General features: G+C 41.7%; 1 protein-coding gene across 1 annotated transcript in view; it reads right to left on the bottom strand.

The window, feature by feature from the left end:
- Positions 1–4,807, bottom strand: part of LOC310948176 (storkhead-box protein 2-like) — a 59,452-nt gene extending 54,645 nt beyond the window's left edge. The window contains exon 1 of the mRNA XM_083915219.1: positions 4,462–4,807. Within this exon, the coding sequence (XP_083771345.1) occupies positions 4,462–4,801 (340 nt within the window). The 5' untranslated portion in view covers positions 4,802–4,807. The remainder of the gene's footprint in view (positions 1–4,461) is intronic.
- Positions 4,808–17,076: the final 12,269 nt, after the last annotated feature.

Below are 17,076 nucleotides of genomic sequence, written 5' to 3'. Positions count from 1 at the left end.
CCACATGGACCAATCGATTGGTTGAAGAGTAGGCAGGACTTCAGTGGACCAAGAATTTCTTTACAGCCCTAGAGACACTTAAAAACACTGCATTACAGACAACAAATGATGCTATTCGCACCTGTTTTGGAATGTTAGCAACATTAAATGTTCTGCATGTACCTTTTTACGTGCATTAATTGTTTTTTTTTTGGTGGGGGGGGGGGGCTGTTCTAACTTAACTTAAAAAATGAGACCTTCCCCGACTCTCTCAGTTGCTTGCACAGCCTGTAGACTGACTTCTTTGTAAAGGATTTGGGAGCGATTTTCCAGGAAAATCCAAAAGGTGCAACGTTGTGTGTGTGCTCCTGAGTCTCTTGCCTTTTTTCAGCTCCCCTGCAGCCAACAGTGTGCAACATTAACTTACGTCAGCTTAGAAATGGAGTCCACTGATGTCAAGACTGGCACCCACCACAACAGAGTCCATACATGCTGTGTTCCCGTTAGACGCTCTGCAGTAGCAGCCCAGAGATGGACTTGGTAAGCCTGGAGTCCTGGGTAATGGGACAGTCTGTGTCCTAACTACAATCCGCAATTTGTCATAGAATGTGTGGAACAATGGTTAATAAAGCTGCGTTGCTCGCTACTGCTTAGTAAAATCAAAAGCGATGTACCCAAACTCATTTTTATCGCTGATGCTCGATCGTGTCGCGCGTTTTCTCTCCTGACTGCTGTTTGGGTTTATCGAGTGACCCGGTGCTCCACCAGCCAGTCACCCTGGTGTAGTAAAACATAGCTCAGAGTATCTCCTTTTTATACAGTCTATGAGTATCTTAAAAACATAATCCTGTTTTCATCATCTGCAGTCACTACGGCAACCGCAGAGGCACTCAGCTGAAAGTCGCCCTTATTGTACTCTACTGCCCCTACTGTACTGGGCTAATTTCATCATTATGTTTTTTGTTTTTTTTATTAGAGGGCACAGAGGTCCGGGGCTATTCTGAAGAGATCCGGGGTAATTCCCCAGATCTAAGGACGCGCCTGCCCTCTCGTCACAGCATAGTAAAGGACATTGCTATCGCCAGTTTAGAGAGTTTAGAGTTTGTATTTAGCATGATTTATTTAGAGGTGGCTAATTTGACTCTAGAGGTGTGGGTGTCTACAGCAGGCTGGTCCCCCTGCCTCACTCAACGTGGATTATTTCACTGTGGAGAGCACGGTGAGTGGACGGCAGCTTAAGAGACGTACAACCTGACAGTCTCCGGCATCAGCTTTCCTCAGGCAAAGTAGGTTAGTAGCTTTTGTCTCACCATTGAATGTTGATTTACATATTCAAACGTGTTAATGACAGTTTTAAATATTCAAATAAATGGTTGAATTGAGAACATTTGTTGTCAGCCCTAGACTAGCCCTCGGGCTGCTCATATGTGCAGAGAAAACATCATGCCAGAGTGGGCAACCTTGTGTTCTCTGTATTTTCATGGACAAAGGCAGTGAGCACGTAATCTCAGCCCTTAGCAGAGGGCAAATATCTGATACACATATTATCTGTGTACGTATATGTGTACTGTGTGGTGCTACTCCATTTGACCACCATCACTCCTGTGTGTGTGTGTGTGTACATGCCTGATCGCCTGCGGTGGTGGGGAGAGTGGGGAGAATAAGACCTTATTTATGGCACTGCCTTTCTTCTCTTTAATCAGAGCAGAACACACACACACACACACACACACACACACACACACACACACACACACACACACACACACACACACACACACACACACACACACACACACACACACACACACACACACACACACACACACACACACACACACACACACACACACACACACACACACACACACACACACACACACACACACACACACACACACACACACACACACACACACACACACACACACACACACACACACACACACACACACACACACACACACACACACACACACACACACACACTTCCTTGAACGACCACTTGAGGCTGGCTCCATTAGGGATGTCACAAGAACAGATGCTTTGATCCAGTCGATGCCAACATTCTGAACACCTGACGGTACTCATTTTCTGAAGTTGCACAGGTGAACTCGTGCAGAACATTAACTCGTGCTCGCTGCGTGGTGATGGCATGCTTTGGAGCTGTGGGTCCAGAACACCACCCCCCCCCCCCCCCCCCCCCCCCCTTTCCTCAAACTCATTCCCTCCATGCCAAAACAGTGACAGAGAGTTGAAACCATAGACTGTATAATAGAGATCGAGGTAGATCCTGGGTCTTAAAAATGATGCCAGTGTGAAAGTTCCTTAAACGTGCCTTATTCTATTGTCCAGCAGGAGTCGACGAGAAAATGAACCGACTTCTCACTATCAATCACCGGTTTTCAAGTCTTTTACAAAACAGCAGGATGTTCATTCAGTAAATCATGGTCCCATTTAGGGTCAAATAAACCATAGAGCTATATGTGTATTACTTCAGATTCAGGCCAAATTAAGGGAACACGGGCTGCAGTCGTCATTAAAATTGAAACCTTAATCACATGGGCACAAAACCGATGCCAAGAGCTATCTACCATTTCAAATAAAAAGACACGTTTCTTAGGCTGTAATAAGAGTGTTTGCAACTGTACCAGTGGCTCTCACAGTCACTATGTGAATTTAACAGTGGGCAGGGCGGAACTACACGCAGTAGTGATGTGCAAGTCGTCCCACAGACTTTCTCGTGTAAAAGATTATCAGGATTGAATTTAGTCCTGCTCCTATAATAAAAGGTGATTTTGAATACAGCCATAGTCTCTGTGATGTCACCAATAGGTTTCTGAAGAGCCGAAATGAAGCTCAATCTGAGCGACTCCCGGTGACTCAAGCCCTCGCCATCTTAAACGGCGCCTGACCCTGCCTGCCAATCTTTGGATTAGCCAGGTAATCCACAAATGGGCAGAGAGGTGGAGCGTGGTGGAGCTGAGGGCCCAATGATGCCTGGTTGCTGAGGGCAACTCAAAGCTGCGTGCCCTTAATTATGCTTAGCTTTAAGCCTTTATACAATATACACAGGTGAGATATATACAAATGTAACCCCTGTACAGTTGACATGAATAGTGAAATTAACTATAAAGACCAAAACGTTTTTTTTATACCAGGCTGTAAATATGTTTATTTCTGCTGTAACGGTGGGCATTTTAACATGGGGGTCTATGGGGATTGACTTGCTTTTGGAGCCAGTCTCAAGTGGTCGCCTGATGAACTGCAGTTTGTGGCACTTCTGTGTTCAGCTTCATTTTACAGCACGTTGTTGGTTGGCTCTAACGCTCTCTTACATGTGCTGACAGAAAAAAAAAAACTCATCGAAAGGCTTAGGTCAGTAAGGGATTATTTATTAATTATGATGGAACAACCCCTTATTCTGAGCATGTACCGCAGAAAACGCAAGCCCCCTCCACAGCGACTTCCTGGTTGATCAAATACAGAAGTGCCAAAAACTGCAGTTCTGAGTGTCCACTAGGGGCAGGTTTCATAATAGAGCAGTTTCTCATTGACCCCCATGTTAAACAGGCCGTTTTCACAGCATCATTAAACCTGTTTAAGGCCTGGTACAAAAAACATTCTAGTCTGTATGTTAAGTTCATGTCTCCATGACAACACCGAGGGGGGTGAACAGGCTTGTTTTTATTTTATTGTAGGTTAAAGTTTATGAATAATTAGGGGTGCAGCCTCTTGAGTGATAGCTAGCCGCTGGCCCTCACTTCTCCTTGGTGGTAAACGTCAGCCAGATGGATGTATGCCCCTCCCCCCAGCGTCACATACATGCCCTTTTATGGTAAGAGGAAAGTCTGACAAGATGGCCACTTACATAGGCGAGGAAGATTGGATCAAGTTGGGAAAACGGACCTTGACGGGTATGCTACGTCCATTTTTGACACAGTCTATGGTTGGTCTCATTTCTCAGCACGTTGTTGGTTGGCTCTAACGCTCTCTCATACAGGTTAACGTGCAGGAAAGAAATCTAATCAAAAGGCTTAGGTCAGTAAGTGATTATTTATTAATTATGATGAACAACCCCTTATTCTGAGCATGTTAAGTATAAAATGTGCACACACAAAAGGTAGGAAAGCAATAATCAAACCAAATGATTTGGTACAAAGTGATTATAATTTCCCGTCCATGTCATTTATTTTAAAGCAATTATAATATACATACAGTTTATTCCCTATGATGTGATTAAAATGTGGCTCATGCTACCTTTAACGTCTGACTAATCTGTTTTAGAATTGAATGCAACAGAGACACAGACCAATGATGATGATGATGAGGAGGAGGAGGAGGAGGAGCAGCATCAATGTCTCCTTCTGCTGAATGGAGGTAGTGGTGCGTGTCGTGTAGTGTGGTGTCAATGGAAACACAATCACACGAACATTAGTGGGCCTAAACCTAAGCACAGAGGGGAGGGTGTTGAGGCCTTACCCAGGTATTTGATGGTGAATCCCCGCGGCGGATTAAGGGATCTCCGCATCCATCCCTCCCTCAGCACCTCCAGATGGTCCTCCTTGCCCTGGATCAGCAGCACATGCTCGTCTATCCATCCCAGGAAGAAGGTCTCGGACACAGCTTCGGTAATCCTCTGGTTCCACACATGTTGCTGGGTATTTTCTGCTTTGAAATCGGCGAAAATCTCATAGCCGGTGTGGTGTCTCGGCAGCGCGTCGCTCTCCGACACCCCGGCCGCCCCCACCGCCTCCCCAGCCCCGACCCTGGACAGCACTATAGCCAGGGAGTGGGGCGCTATCTGCAGGAAAGACTCCATTGTCGCGTCGGCCTCCTAGCTGACTATCAGTATTATCATTGTATTATGTATGCGAGACACCGGCGGGTTAACTGGGAAACAAACACTCCATGTTAGCCAGCAGGGTGTGGAGCTAGCAGCTCCTCTGCAGCAGCCGCATAGCCCACCACTGGACCCATGAAGCTAGCCCGCTAGCTCCCGTTAGCCCCCGTTAGCTCCTTACATGAAGCCCATTCCTACACCTCCAGGTCCGTCTGCTTCTCCCGACGGAATATATCGCTCCGTAACCGACACCGGTATTTACCGAAGACTCATGCCGAGCGCTGCCCACCGGACACGAGAGATGACATTCGTGATTTTCGGTGTAACGGTGCCTTCGGTACCTTGGAATAAGCCTAGCTAGCTGGATGCTAACGTGTTAATGAATTCACCCAGGCAACAGATGCGGACATCCCCCCCCCTTCTCTCGTCACCAGGCAGCAGCAGCCGGGTCTCGTGGGACACCTGTATGTTTTTCTGTCAGCCCTCGCGGTTCACGAGGACACGAACCCCGCAGCTCCGGTGATATGGTCCCGTCTCGCGCCCGACACGCTTCGGCACGGTGGGAGGACACCGCTGGATGCAGGAACGTCTCCTCAGGTACAGTGATGGGAGGTATGAGGCATGCGTGAAGGCAGCGGTAACCACCGAGCGCACCGTCTTCCGGCCGCATTTTCAAATTAAGACTCATAACGCAACAAGTCGTTTGGGAAGTAATAAGCTCAACTCACTGTTGATATTCAGCTGGCACGAGTACAATACTGTCAAAGAGGTATTTTTCACTATTAGGCGCAGATGGTACCAGGGGCGCACATAAAGATGGTGCAGGCGCTGCAGGTGCACTGGGGCTATAGAAAGAGAGTGGCCGTCCAACAATGTTTATTTTTGTCACAATAAAATTAGAGTTTTGTTATTACTCACTGTGTAAGTATAGAAGTTAAAGATTGAAAATGTAGAATCTTTATTAAAAGCTATATTTAAAATAATAATAATAATAATAATACACCCATCGGGCGTTTCAAGGGGTACAGAATGAAAGTATTGCTTTTCCATTCAAGAGAATATTTAGTCTGAATTAATATTTTAAAAACTTTTTGACAGGTTTGACAATGACTTTCTGTCCCGATCTGTTTCCATTGTAGCAGCCAATAGCGTTGGGCATTGCTGGTTGCCAGGGTTGACTGTTGTTGGGTGCAGCTACTGTAGACTGGCACTGGGTGAAATGGAGTTTATCAATCCTGCAGATGCTTATTTGTCTCTGCAGCTGAGTCAGCGGAGACGGGCAAAAACCAGAGTCAGTATAGGCCAAGCATTCACTCCATGGACTGAGAGAAAGGAGAGAAACCACATTAAAACATCACTTTCATCTTTACTTAGCTGGAATGGCTAACGCTAACGCTAACTGTCAGTCAAACTCCTCTAATACTTGTTTTTATGGTGTGATTTCCAGAGGGGACGGGTTCAAACAGGCTCACTCTGGTCTCCCGTAGGCTACTGGACCGGGTCTGACCAACCTGGCAACCCGACTGCTGGAATTATTTTCTGTTGTTGCGACTACGATCTTGAGACTCTAGATGGCGCTGTTCTGCTCATTCTCCATATTCAACCTTTGAATAAAAATTATTTAGCATTCTTTCACATGATTAACAATTTAACACAGACGCATAATTAAAGGATGTTGCAGATAAACTCCAGGTTAAAACTACAGCAGGTTCAGTAAGATGAGAGGGGGATTAGCCCCAGGAAGTGAAACTACAGAGGGGAGTGTTCTTTCTACAGGAGCTGGTGGTTCATTGGATGAACCGTGTGACCAGGGGGTGGAGGATTCAACTCCTGAACGAATGAGAGCCTGGACATTCTAAGGCTGAACCAGGGACTGCCTCAGCAACATGTGAAGGGAGGGCTCGGTGCTCTTTCTGGCTCATTGGTTGCAGCAACAGCTTTGCTTAAAGCCAGGATGATTGTGATTTCTGACCCCAGAGAGACCCCTTGGCCAAGAAGACTATTCTATGCTGTTTTTATAATAAACTTTTTAAACTTTAAGAAGAAGTCTGATTTCCTTGAGTAAGAACACGACAGCACATGCCTGTGTCCAGTGCCATCTGCTCTGTGCCCTGAGAAAGGCAAAACCCATCCCCGTCATAGATTTCTTTCCTGGATAAGATAGTCAGTAGCAGGCCCGCCGCCTGTCTTTCCCGTGCCCAGGTTTTTTTTTTCATAGTGGGATCCCGTCCCTACAGGGATACAACGTGAGCTACTATTGTTGGAGGGGAAGCGCAAGAATAAACACATCATTCATCCACTTTCTCTCTCTTCACCTACACACACACGCCTGAGAGGAACTACACTATAACGTGCTCTGGCATTCAGTAGTCCCAGAGGCCCGGGGTTAGCTTCAAACTTTGCATTGTATATTTTTTTCACATGGTGAATCTGATCAACGGTTAACTCTTGATCTAAAGTGACAGCGCACCAAACGGTTCTGAAAGGGAAACCTGTCCTGTCTGACTCTAGCCATCCTCTAGCACCTGAACTTAATGAGATGCAGGACTGACAGATTAAAAAAATCCTGGGTTCCAGTGGCTGTTGGCCTTCTTAACAACTGATAGCACTGTGGTCACTATAAGTCTTTGTTTGTATCCAGTGTGGCACTGTTGCACTTGTTCGTTGGACTGATGATTGTTAATTGTCGTCGTCCTGTGTCGTTTTTCCATGTCATCCATGTTGTTGTGTATTCCATCTCTTTTAATTATTAGCTTCATGTCATCGTTTGGGTCACTATTGTGCTTTTTACCGTTGTTTTTTGTTGCTGGCTGCACTGCAGATTGCCCCCCGGGGACAATAAAGCTCTCTTGACATGACTGCTCTTTGTTTGCAATACTTGTAGCACAAGAGAAGAAGAAAGAGACGACCCTGGGCCCTCTCCCCCCTCCAGGGCCCTTTACAACTGTACAGGTATTCACCCTTTGACCGCGGGCCTGGTCAGAAGCAATCTACTGCATACTTTCAGTTAAAGACCATGTCCAGTGAACATCAAGTTTTAAAACCTTGTTAAAATATCTAAATTGTGTTTTTTAGATGCAACAAGACAGATCATGAGCACTGTCGCCTCACAGCAGGAGGGTTCCTGGTTCAAATCCCGGCTGGGGACCTTCTGTGTGGAGTTTGCATGTTCTCCTCGTGTCTGCGTGGGTTTTCTCCGGGTTCTCCAGCTTCTTCCCACAGTCCAAAGACGTGCAGGTGTTAGGTTGATGATGATGACAACTTTATAGATCTCCAGCATCGTATGTATATATATATATATATATATATATATATATATATATATATATATATATATATATATGATGGATGGTGTTACATAATCCTTGGTGTTTGAGAACTAAAGGAGATCAGAGAGATCCCACATAGAGCTCAGGGTGTAACTTAACTTTGTCAGAATGAATATCATGCTTCATGAGCTGAAAACACAGGAGACATGTTGCAGTGTGTAACTTTATTGAGAAGACATGACCCAGGGAACAGACGTGATGCCTATTACACAGCCGGAGTAGTTGATGCTGGAGGGCACGGCCCTTTTCTTGACACTTTCACATCTCTCATATGTTGTCTGTGGAGTAAAACAGGATGCATTACAGCTTTGCGCTTTTGTGTATGTGTATGAGGTGTTTTTGTAGCAATAATACAAGCAGAAAGAAAACCCGACAACGAGCAAAAACAAGCGCGCACGTTGTCATGACTGGCATCTCTTTCACTCTGCAATCAGTGTTGTTTCCTGAAACAACTGACGTCATGAGTAAAATACTCTGTTTGTGGCTAACATTAGACCCATTAGAATTGGTCTGCACAATCCTCATCTGTTCTTTATTACGTGGGGTCTTCTAGCATTAGCTTCTAGTCTTTTTCTGTAAATCATCATACATATATGTATATATACATATATGTATATATATATATACATATATATATGTATATATACATGTGTATATATATATATATATATATATATATATATATATATATATATATATATATATATACTTTTTAATATTACAACCAGCAGTCCTTGAATATTGAGTGTCAAACACTTAATTTGCTGCATTTGGTACTTTTTATTTATTTATTTTTTTTAACTCATACTGGAAATGTCTTTATTTATGTAAAGGAAATCAAAAACTGAGGTCCAAGGTGACAATCTGAAATATAAAAAATGAATGGAATAATGCAGTAAAGTGCTCAGGCATCCTGTATTGCTTTCAAATATTTAGAAGCGTTATATAAATTTGATGTATTATTATTATATGTTGTCCCTGCTAAGTGAACACATGTAGGCTGCTCCAGAGTGACTTCAGTGATGAGAGTATGTTCAGTTTATTTGGGTCTGATGGGAAACATTATGTTGGGCGTAGGACTGGGGAAAGGCTGAACCCAAAGTGTGTAAAGAAGTCAGTTCCATTTGGAGGAGGAAGTGTCATGGTTTGGAGGATGTTTTCTGCAGCAGGAGTTGGGCCTCTTGTACAGCTACATTTCTGCTCAGTTTTATAGTGGGTGGCGTTTAGATGCATTAAGGTTACTGCAAACAAACATTCCTGCTTCCCCCGCACAGTTTGTTTACATGGATGCATTGGCTACGGCATCCTTTGAGTGACACATGCATCACAACTGTGTGCCCTGAGTGCCAGTGACATAATTTTTCCCACCCTGATTATCAGTGACCCTGGTAGTTTACAATTCACATTGAAATTAATCCACAACCAACCCACCGCATCTTTATATCATGTGTTGTCCAACAACGGAGCGAAACCGTGATTTTCACAAAGACGACAATGAAAATATCTAACCGGAGAGACTTCTCAGTCCTCACTTCTCTCCGTAAGGACCCACTCTAAATCACTGGACAAATTCAAGAATAGCAAGAGACTTGGCTGTCTGTGACCGGCTCTGTCAGTGTGCTGTTACCAGGTCATGGAGCCACCTGCAGGTTCCATCCAGGCGCCCCCCCTGACCTAATCAAACAGAGTGTTTCCATTAAGTGAGAACATCAGAGTCACAAGAATCTGTATATAAAAGAAAAACTGTGACTTTCTCCGGACCTGGGCGGCAGGGAGGTGTGGTGTTTAGCACTGTCACCTCACAGCAAGAGGGTTGCTGGTTCGAATACGGGCTAGAGCCCTTCTGTGTGGAGTTTGCATGTTCTCCGGGTTCTCCAGCTTCCTCCCACAATCCAGAGACATGCACGTGGTTGTCTGTCTCTGTTTGTCTCTTTGTGCCTTGTGATAGACTGGCGCCCTGTCCAGGGTGGACCCCGCCTCATTCCCGATGTCAGCTGGGATCGGCTCCAGGCCCCCTGCGACCCCGACAGGGACAAGCGGTTGAAGATGGATGGACCTTACTCTCTCAGTCATCCTGGCATTGTCCAGGGTTCACATGTGAAAACGACTCTGGGTTTCAAAGCTGAGTCTGTCAATGGAGGTTAACCCTTTCTAATGCAAAACAAATCTAGGTTCAACCCTGGTTGAGCCCTTGATGTGAAAGGGATGTTAGTCAAATCCGGTTATCAAGCATTCTCTTGTACTCCGAAGCCAAAACAGCTGTAGAAAAACAGGCTCTCACACACTTGACCAGATGAGATAGAGTTCCACAACTCTCCACACACATTTGCAGATAGTATTGCTACAATAACACCCTTATTTGTGTGTGTGTGTGTGTGTGTGTGTGTGTGTGTGTGTGTGTGTGTGTGTGTGTGTGTGTGTGTGTGTGTGTGTGTGTGTGTGTGTGTGTGTGTGTGTGTGTGTGTGTGTGTGTGTGTGTGTGTGTGTGTGTGTGTGTGTGTGTGTGTGTGTGTGTGTGTGTGTGTGTGTGTGTGTGTGTGTGTGTGTGTGTGTGTGTGTGTGTGTGTGTGTGTGTGTGTGTACATGTTACATGCCTGTTGTCCTGACAGAGAACACATTCGGTGCTGTAGGTCTTTCCATCACTGCCACATACTGGATCATACTCCCTGGTACAGACTTCCCCACTATACTTGTCACAGCCCTTACACACACACACACACACACACACACACACACACGTATTAATGTGATTATTGATTATTAGACACTCAGGTATTTAGGTTAGGATTATATATTCTGAAAAACTGCACTTTTTGGATTTTCAGTGGCAAGACATTTTACACAACTGCAGAAAGCAGCATCGACTTTGTGAGAAACAGATTCGATGTGGAGTCCATAACAACATTTAGAGTTGAGTTACAGAATCTTAATTGTAATCCCTAAAAGGAAGTGGAAGCTAGTGCAGTGGGTTTAGAAGAGGAGTCAAATGTTCCAGTGTTCAGTATGATCTGTGACTGATTTATAGACATTTTGGAGCTAGACATAAACAAAGCATTGGTCTTACTTAGTTGGCTCATTTATTCAGAAATTCTAATTGAGACTAAGATATATTTTTCTGTAGAGAACACATCAGTTGCCATGCTAAATTGAACACATGGCACTGTAAAATTCTTTTTTTTCTTTCTTTTTTTTTGGCCGGTCATGCAGCAAAGGGCCGCAGATCGGTGTCAAACCCGCGGCTGCTGACTAACCACTGCTGTTCTAACCACTCAGCCATTCACCGCCCTGGCACTGTAAAATTCTGCAGGAGTGACGGCAGTTTGTGGTAAACTCAGAAAATCGACCCTTTTATCTGTTATTTTAATCTGTGAACAAGGTTTTTTTAATCTTTAAACCAGGTTTTTTAATCTGTAAACTAGGTTTTATTAATCTGTAAACCAGGTTTTTTTTATTTGTAAACCAGGTTTTTTTAATCTGTAAACCAGGTTTTTTTAATCTGTAAACCAGTTTTTTTTTAATCTGTAAACCAGGTTTTTTTAATCTGTAAACCAGGTTTTTTTAATCTGTAAACCAGGTTTTTTTAATCTGTAAACCAGGTTTTTTTAATCTGTAAACCAGGTTTTTTAAATCTGTAAACCAGGTTTTTTAAATCTTTAAACCAGATTTTTTTAATCTGTAAACCAGGTTTTTTTAATCTGTAAACCAGGTTTTTTTAATCTGTAAACCAGGTTTTTTAATCTGTAAAACAGGTTTTTTAATCTGTAAACCAGGTTTTTTTAATCTTTAAAACAGGTTTTTTTAATCTGTAAACCAGGTTTTTTAATCTGTAAACCAGGTTTTTTTTTTAAATCTGTAAACCAGGTTTTTTTTTAAAATCTGTAAACCAGGTTTTTTAAATCTGTAAACCGGGTTTTTTAATCTGTAAACCAGGTTTTTTTAATCTGTAAACCAGGTTTTTTTAATCTGTAAACCAGGTTTTTTAATCTGTAAAGCAGGTTTTTTAATCTGTAAAGCAGGTTTTTTTAATCTGTAAACCAGGTTTTTTTAATCTGTAAACCAGGTTTTTTTAATCCGTAAACTAGGTTTTTTAATCTGTAAACCAGGTTTTTTTAATCTGTAAACCAGGTTTTTTAATCTGTAAACCCGTTTTTTTTAAATCTGTAAACCAGGTTTTTTAATCTGTAAACCAGGTTTTTTTTAATCTGTAAACCAGGTTTTTTAAATCTTTAAACCAGGTTTTTTTAATCTGTAAACCAGGTTTTTTAATCTTTAAACCAGGTTTTTTTAATCTGTAAACCAGGTTTTTTAATCTGTAAACCAGGTTTTTTAATCTGTAAACCAGGTTTTTTAATCTGTAAACCAGGTTTTTTTAATCTTTAAACCAGGTTTTTTTAATCTGTAAACCAGGTTTTTTTTAATCTGTAAACCCGTTTTTTTAATCTGTAAACCCCTTTTTTTTAAATCTGTAAACCAGGTTTTTTTGATCTGTAAACCAGGTTTTTTTTAATCTGTAAACCAGGTTTTTTTTATCTGTAAACCAGGTTTTTTTTAATCTGTAAACCAGGTTTTTTTTTATCTGTAAAACAGGTTTTTTAATCTGTAACCCAGGTTTTTTTAATCTGTAAACCAGGTTTTTTTAATCTGTAAACCAGGTTTTTTTAAATCTGTAAACCAGGTTTTTTTAATCTGTAAACCAGGTTTTTTTAATTTGTAAACCAGGTTTTTTTAATCTATAAACCAGGTTTTTTTTTTATCTGTAAACCAGGTTTTTTTAATCTGTAAACCAGGTTTTTAAATCTGTAAACCAGGTTTTTTTTAATCTGTAAACCAGGTTTTTTTAATCTGTAAACCAGGTTTTTTTAATCTGTATACCAGGTTTTTTAATCTGTAAACCAGGTTTTTTTAATCTGTAAACCCGTTTTTTTTAATATGTAAACCAGGTTTTTTTTAATCTGTAAACCAGGTTTTTTTTAATCTGTAACCCAGGTTTTTTTAAATCTGTAAACCAGGTTTTTTAATCTGTAAACCAGGTTTTTCAATCTGTAAACCGGGTTTTTTTAATCTGTAAACCAGGTTTTTTTAATCTGTAAACCAGGTTTTTTAAATCTGTAAACCAGGTTTTTTAATCTGTAAACCAGGTTTTTTAATCTGTAAACCGGGTTTTTTTTAATCTGTAAGCCAGTTTTTTAATCTGTAAACCAGGTTTTTTTTAATCTGTAAACCCGTTTTTTTTAATCTGTAAACCAGGTTTTTTTAATCTGTAAACCAGGTTTTTTTAATCTGTAAACTAGGTTTTTTAATCTGTAAACCAGGTTTTTTTAATCTGTAAACCCGTTTTTTTTAATCTGTAAACCAGGTTTTTTTAATCTGTAAACCAGGTTTTTTTAATCTGTAAACTAGGTTTTTTAATCTGTAAACCAGGTTTTTTTAATCTGTAAACCAGGTTTTTTAATCTGTAAACCAGGTAGTGAAAAAATAAATCTGATCAGAACAACTAGTCTCACCTCTTTGGTTTTAGCCAGGAATTCTTCTTCAGACATCACCAACCCATCATGGTCTGTAGTCAGATTCTCTTCCCCCTGGGACAGGACTACAAACACACACACACACACACACACAGAAACACACACACACACACACACACACACACACACACACACACACACACACACACACACACACACACACACACACACACACACACACACACGCACACACACACACGCACACACACACACACACACACACACACACACACATATTTTTACTTCTGTACTTGTGAAAACCCAATGAGCAGAACTGCCGCATGTTTATGTTTATATTTATCAACACATTCGGGTCTTTCTGACCATCAGGTTTATGAGCAGCACCATGACTCTTCCATATATATACACACACACACACACAATCATCCAATGATGATAATGACTATGGACATTGGTTTGATTAATGTTAAAATCATATACTAGATACAAGTTTACAAATAATATTAAAGGGGTTAGAAACCAGTGGTGATTGCTCTAAGACTGCAAGGGAAGCTCAGCTTGCCCTAAAATGCCGCCAAAAAAAGAAGAAAAAGATGTGAAATATGTGCTGCTGTGTGTACATTTCATTGACTAAATACATGCTAGATGGCCTTCATCTTTTGTTCAGAATCAGCTTTTCTGTTTTTGAAGTCTTGAATGAGAACATGCGGGGCTATAATTTCAGGGAGAAACTTGCGGCACAAACCTATGATGGAGCTGCTGTCATGGCTTCAGCTCTCAATGGTTTGCAGGCCAAAGTTAAAGCAACAGCCCCCAGTGCAATGTTGGTGCATTGCTATGCACACAGACCGAATCTGGTGCTGTCTCAGGGGGCTAAATGCTTATCTGAGTGCAGACGTTTTTTTGTATCTCTCTCTGGGCTTGCCAGAGTTTTCTCAAAACGACCCCTTCAGTGGACCGACACTGGACGTCCAAAAATGACATAAAAAATATGTCACTCCCACATCACATTGCGCAGTGGGGTAGGTCAATCTTAATAATGTATTTATGCTAAATAAATAGCATAGTTGCCTGTTGATTTATACAATTCCATCCATATAAATGTAATAATAAAAACACTCTAGAGGCTAGGGATAAAACAGTGCAGAGCTGGGACAAATAAGATTTAATCAGTGCATATTTATTATTCATCGCTGTGAGGAATAGAGAAAGAATGAATCTAGACATAATAAGGGATGTTCAGCATAGTGATGACTTATTTATAATATTTGATACCTCCAGAATACACCAACTACGGTAGGTATTGGTCTAAAAAAATAATGCATTCCACATTACAAAAAAAGGAATCGAATCAGCAAAAAAGTTATAACATTACATTATTAGAAGTCATCTTGGTGATGTGAATATCCACAGTGCCACCCTTCTTTTTAATAACAGCTCATGCTCTCCACCCCTAGGTGGCACAGAAACTCTTTCTATGTTATTAGACGGGATAATGGCTGTCCTGTCAACGCTTCGCACCCCTGTGTTCACTTATTCTTTGTTTCATTTCCTGGTGTTTGTACCAACATAAGCAAGGCCACATGGGCAACATACCATTTACTGTATGTGACCTGTTGAGTGGATACGCATTTCAATTCAATTCAATTTTATTCATAGTGCCAAATCATAACAAAAGTTATCTCAGGACACTTTACGGAGTAGGTATAGACCACACTCTATGACTTATTTATGATTTACATAGACCCAACAATTCCCCCGTCGAGTACGGTGGCAACGGAAACCTTGCCTTGCGCAGGTGACATTCTCGATAGGAAACGGTTTTCCTGGTAAATATGTGCTCTTTTGACGGCATTGTGGCTCTTGCGAGAACCATAATTGACATAAAACATTCTGTATACCATCACAACTAAATCTTGAACCCTAACCCACCCTAAGCCTGAACCTTAAAACCAAGTGTGAGCCCTCAAAAAAACCTGTTAAGAGTTTGTTGAAATGCTTTTATTCCAAACATACACACACACATAGACACTATCTCTCTCCCTCAGCCTTCACACAAAACAGGTGTATTGTGCCAGAATGCTTTTTGTCCAGAGAAATGTAACCCGGCCTAGTGTCACCAATGCGTTTTGTTTTGCTTCTGTTGTCTAGGGGAACAACGTTGGAACTGAAGATGCTCCTTTGGCTGAAAAGGGCTGTTAATCCTAATAAACCACACTGTACTAATGAACCCGCTTACATGTTAATGCAGGTGTCAGTGTCATGTGTGCTGTTTTGGTGGAGAAACAAGCATGACTGATTAAACCAGTTCATGTCAGAGAGCCATGGGAAGATGCCATCTGACCCACAGTTAATCTTGTGTTGATGTAATGATCTACCATAGATAAGGTTTACGTCACGCCACGGGTCAAAAACGCATTTATTTTATTTTTTATATTTTTAAAGAAACAAAACCCTTCTGCTCACATATATGACATCAGTTTGATTTAACAGGTTGAATACAGATCATTAAAAAATCCATGGTATCATAATTTTAAGGCATTTTAACATTACTTTTTGCCTTTTTTTTTTCTTTTTAAGCACTTTTAGGTATAAAAGTAAAAGTTAAGCAGGTTAACCTTCTATTACGCCATGATTGTCAATTTAAATGGTCATTTTTCTTGACAGTAATACAGTTTTCAGCTTTATTCTGTGTATCTCTGTCTCATTTTCACAAGAAAACACAGAGGACGATCCTACCACTTTCAGTTATTTTGATTAAGGGGGGGGGGGTGTAGGATGTGAGAGAAAATCCTATGTTAGGATGTTATTGAACTCACCAGAGACAGAGAACAGCAAGGCAGAGCAGAGCAACACAGTCAGCGTCATGACTCCAGTGTGCGGACGTGTTTGTGTAGACAGCAGGTGTGTGTTTCGCATATTATGCTTTCCTTCAATACCGCCGTAAACCAGTCTAGCTGGCTGTAGCTGTTCTCTGAGTGGCTGCATTGTGAAGCCAGCTGAGCCCACAACATGACGTGACTAGGTCAAAAAAAAAATGAAAATGAATTCAGTTACTGCTGCAGTGAGCAGGCTCATGTCCACTGTTAGAGAGATATGATCAGCATGTGGCAGTCACACATGTGATGAGTGTACAGGTAGGTGTGGAAGTACATCTTTGGCGTTGGAAATAAGATAAATAAGGAGTAGTTCACCAGTATACTGTAACTGGACTTCAGATGACTTTGTCACAGTATGGCCCTGTATGGTCAGCATCAACCAGCCGAATGCCACTGTTTTGCTCATGTTTTGAACCAAGTGGTTAAAAACAACCCTGGGACAAACCCCTGAACTGGAAAACATCCGCCACAGCCAAAGAAAAGCTTTGTGCCGTAAAGACTAATATGGGCATGGCACAGTTAAGTCTCATTCAAGAGGTGGAGACGAGGCGGAACAGCAC

This window comes from Echiichthys vipera (assembly GCF_963691815.1).
Source record: "Echiichthys vipera genome assembly, chromosome: 6".
In the NCBI taxonomy this organism is placed as follows: domain Eukaryota; kingdom Metazoa; phylum Chordata; class Actinopteri; order Perciformes; family Trachinidae; genus Echiichthys; species Echiichthys vipera.
Note: the sequence above shows the minus strand (reverse complement) of the source record. Positions and strands in the feature narration are given on the sequence as shown.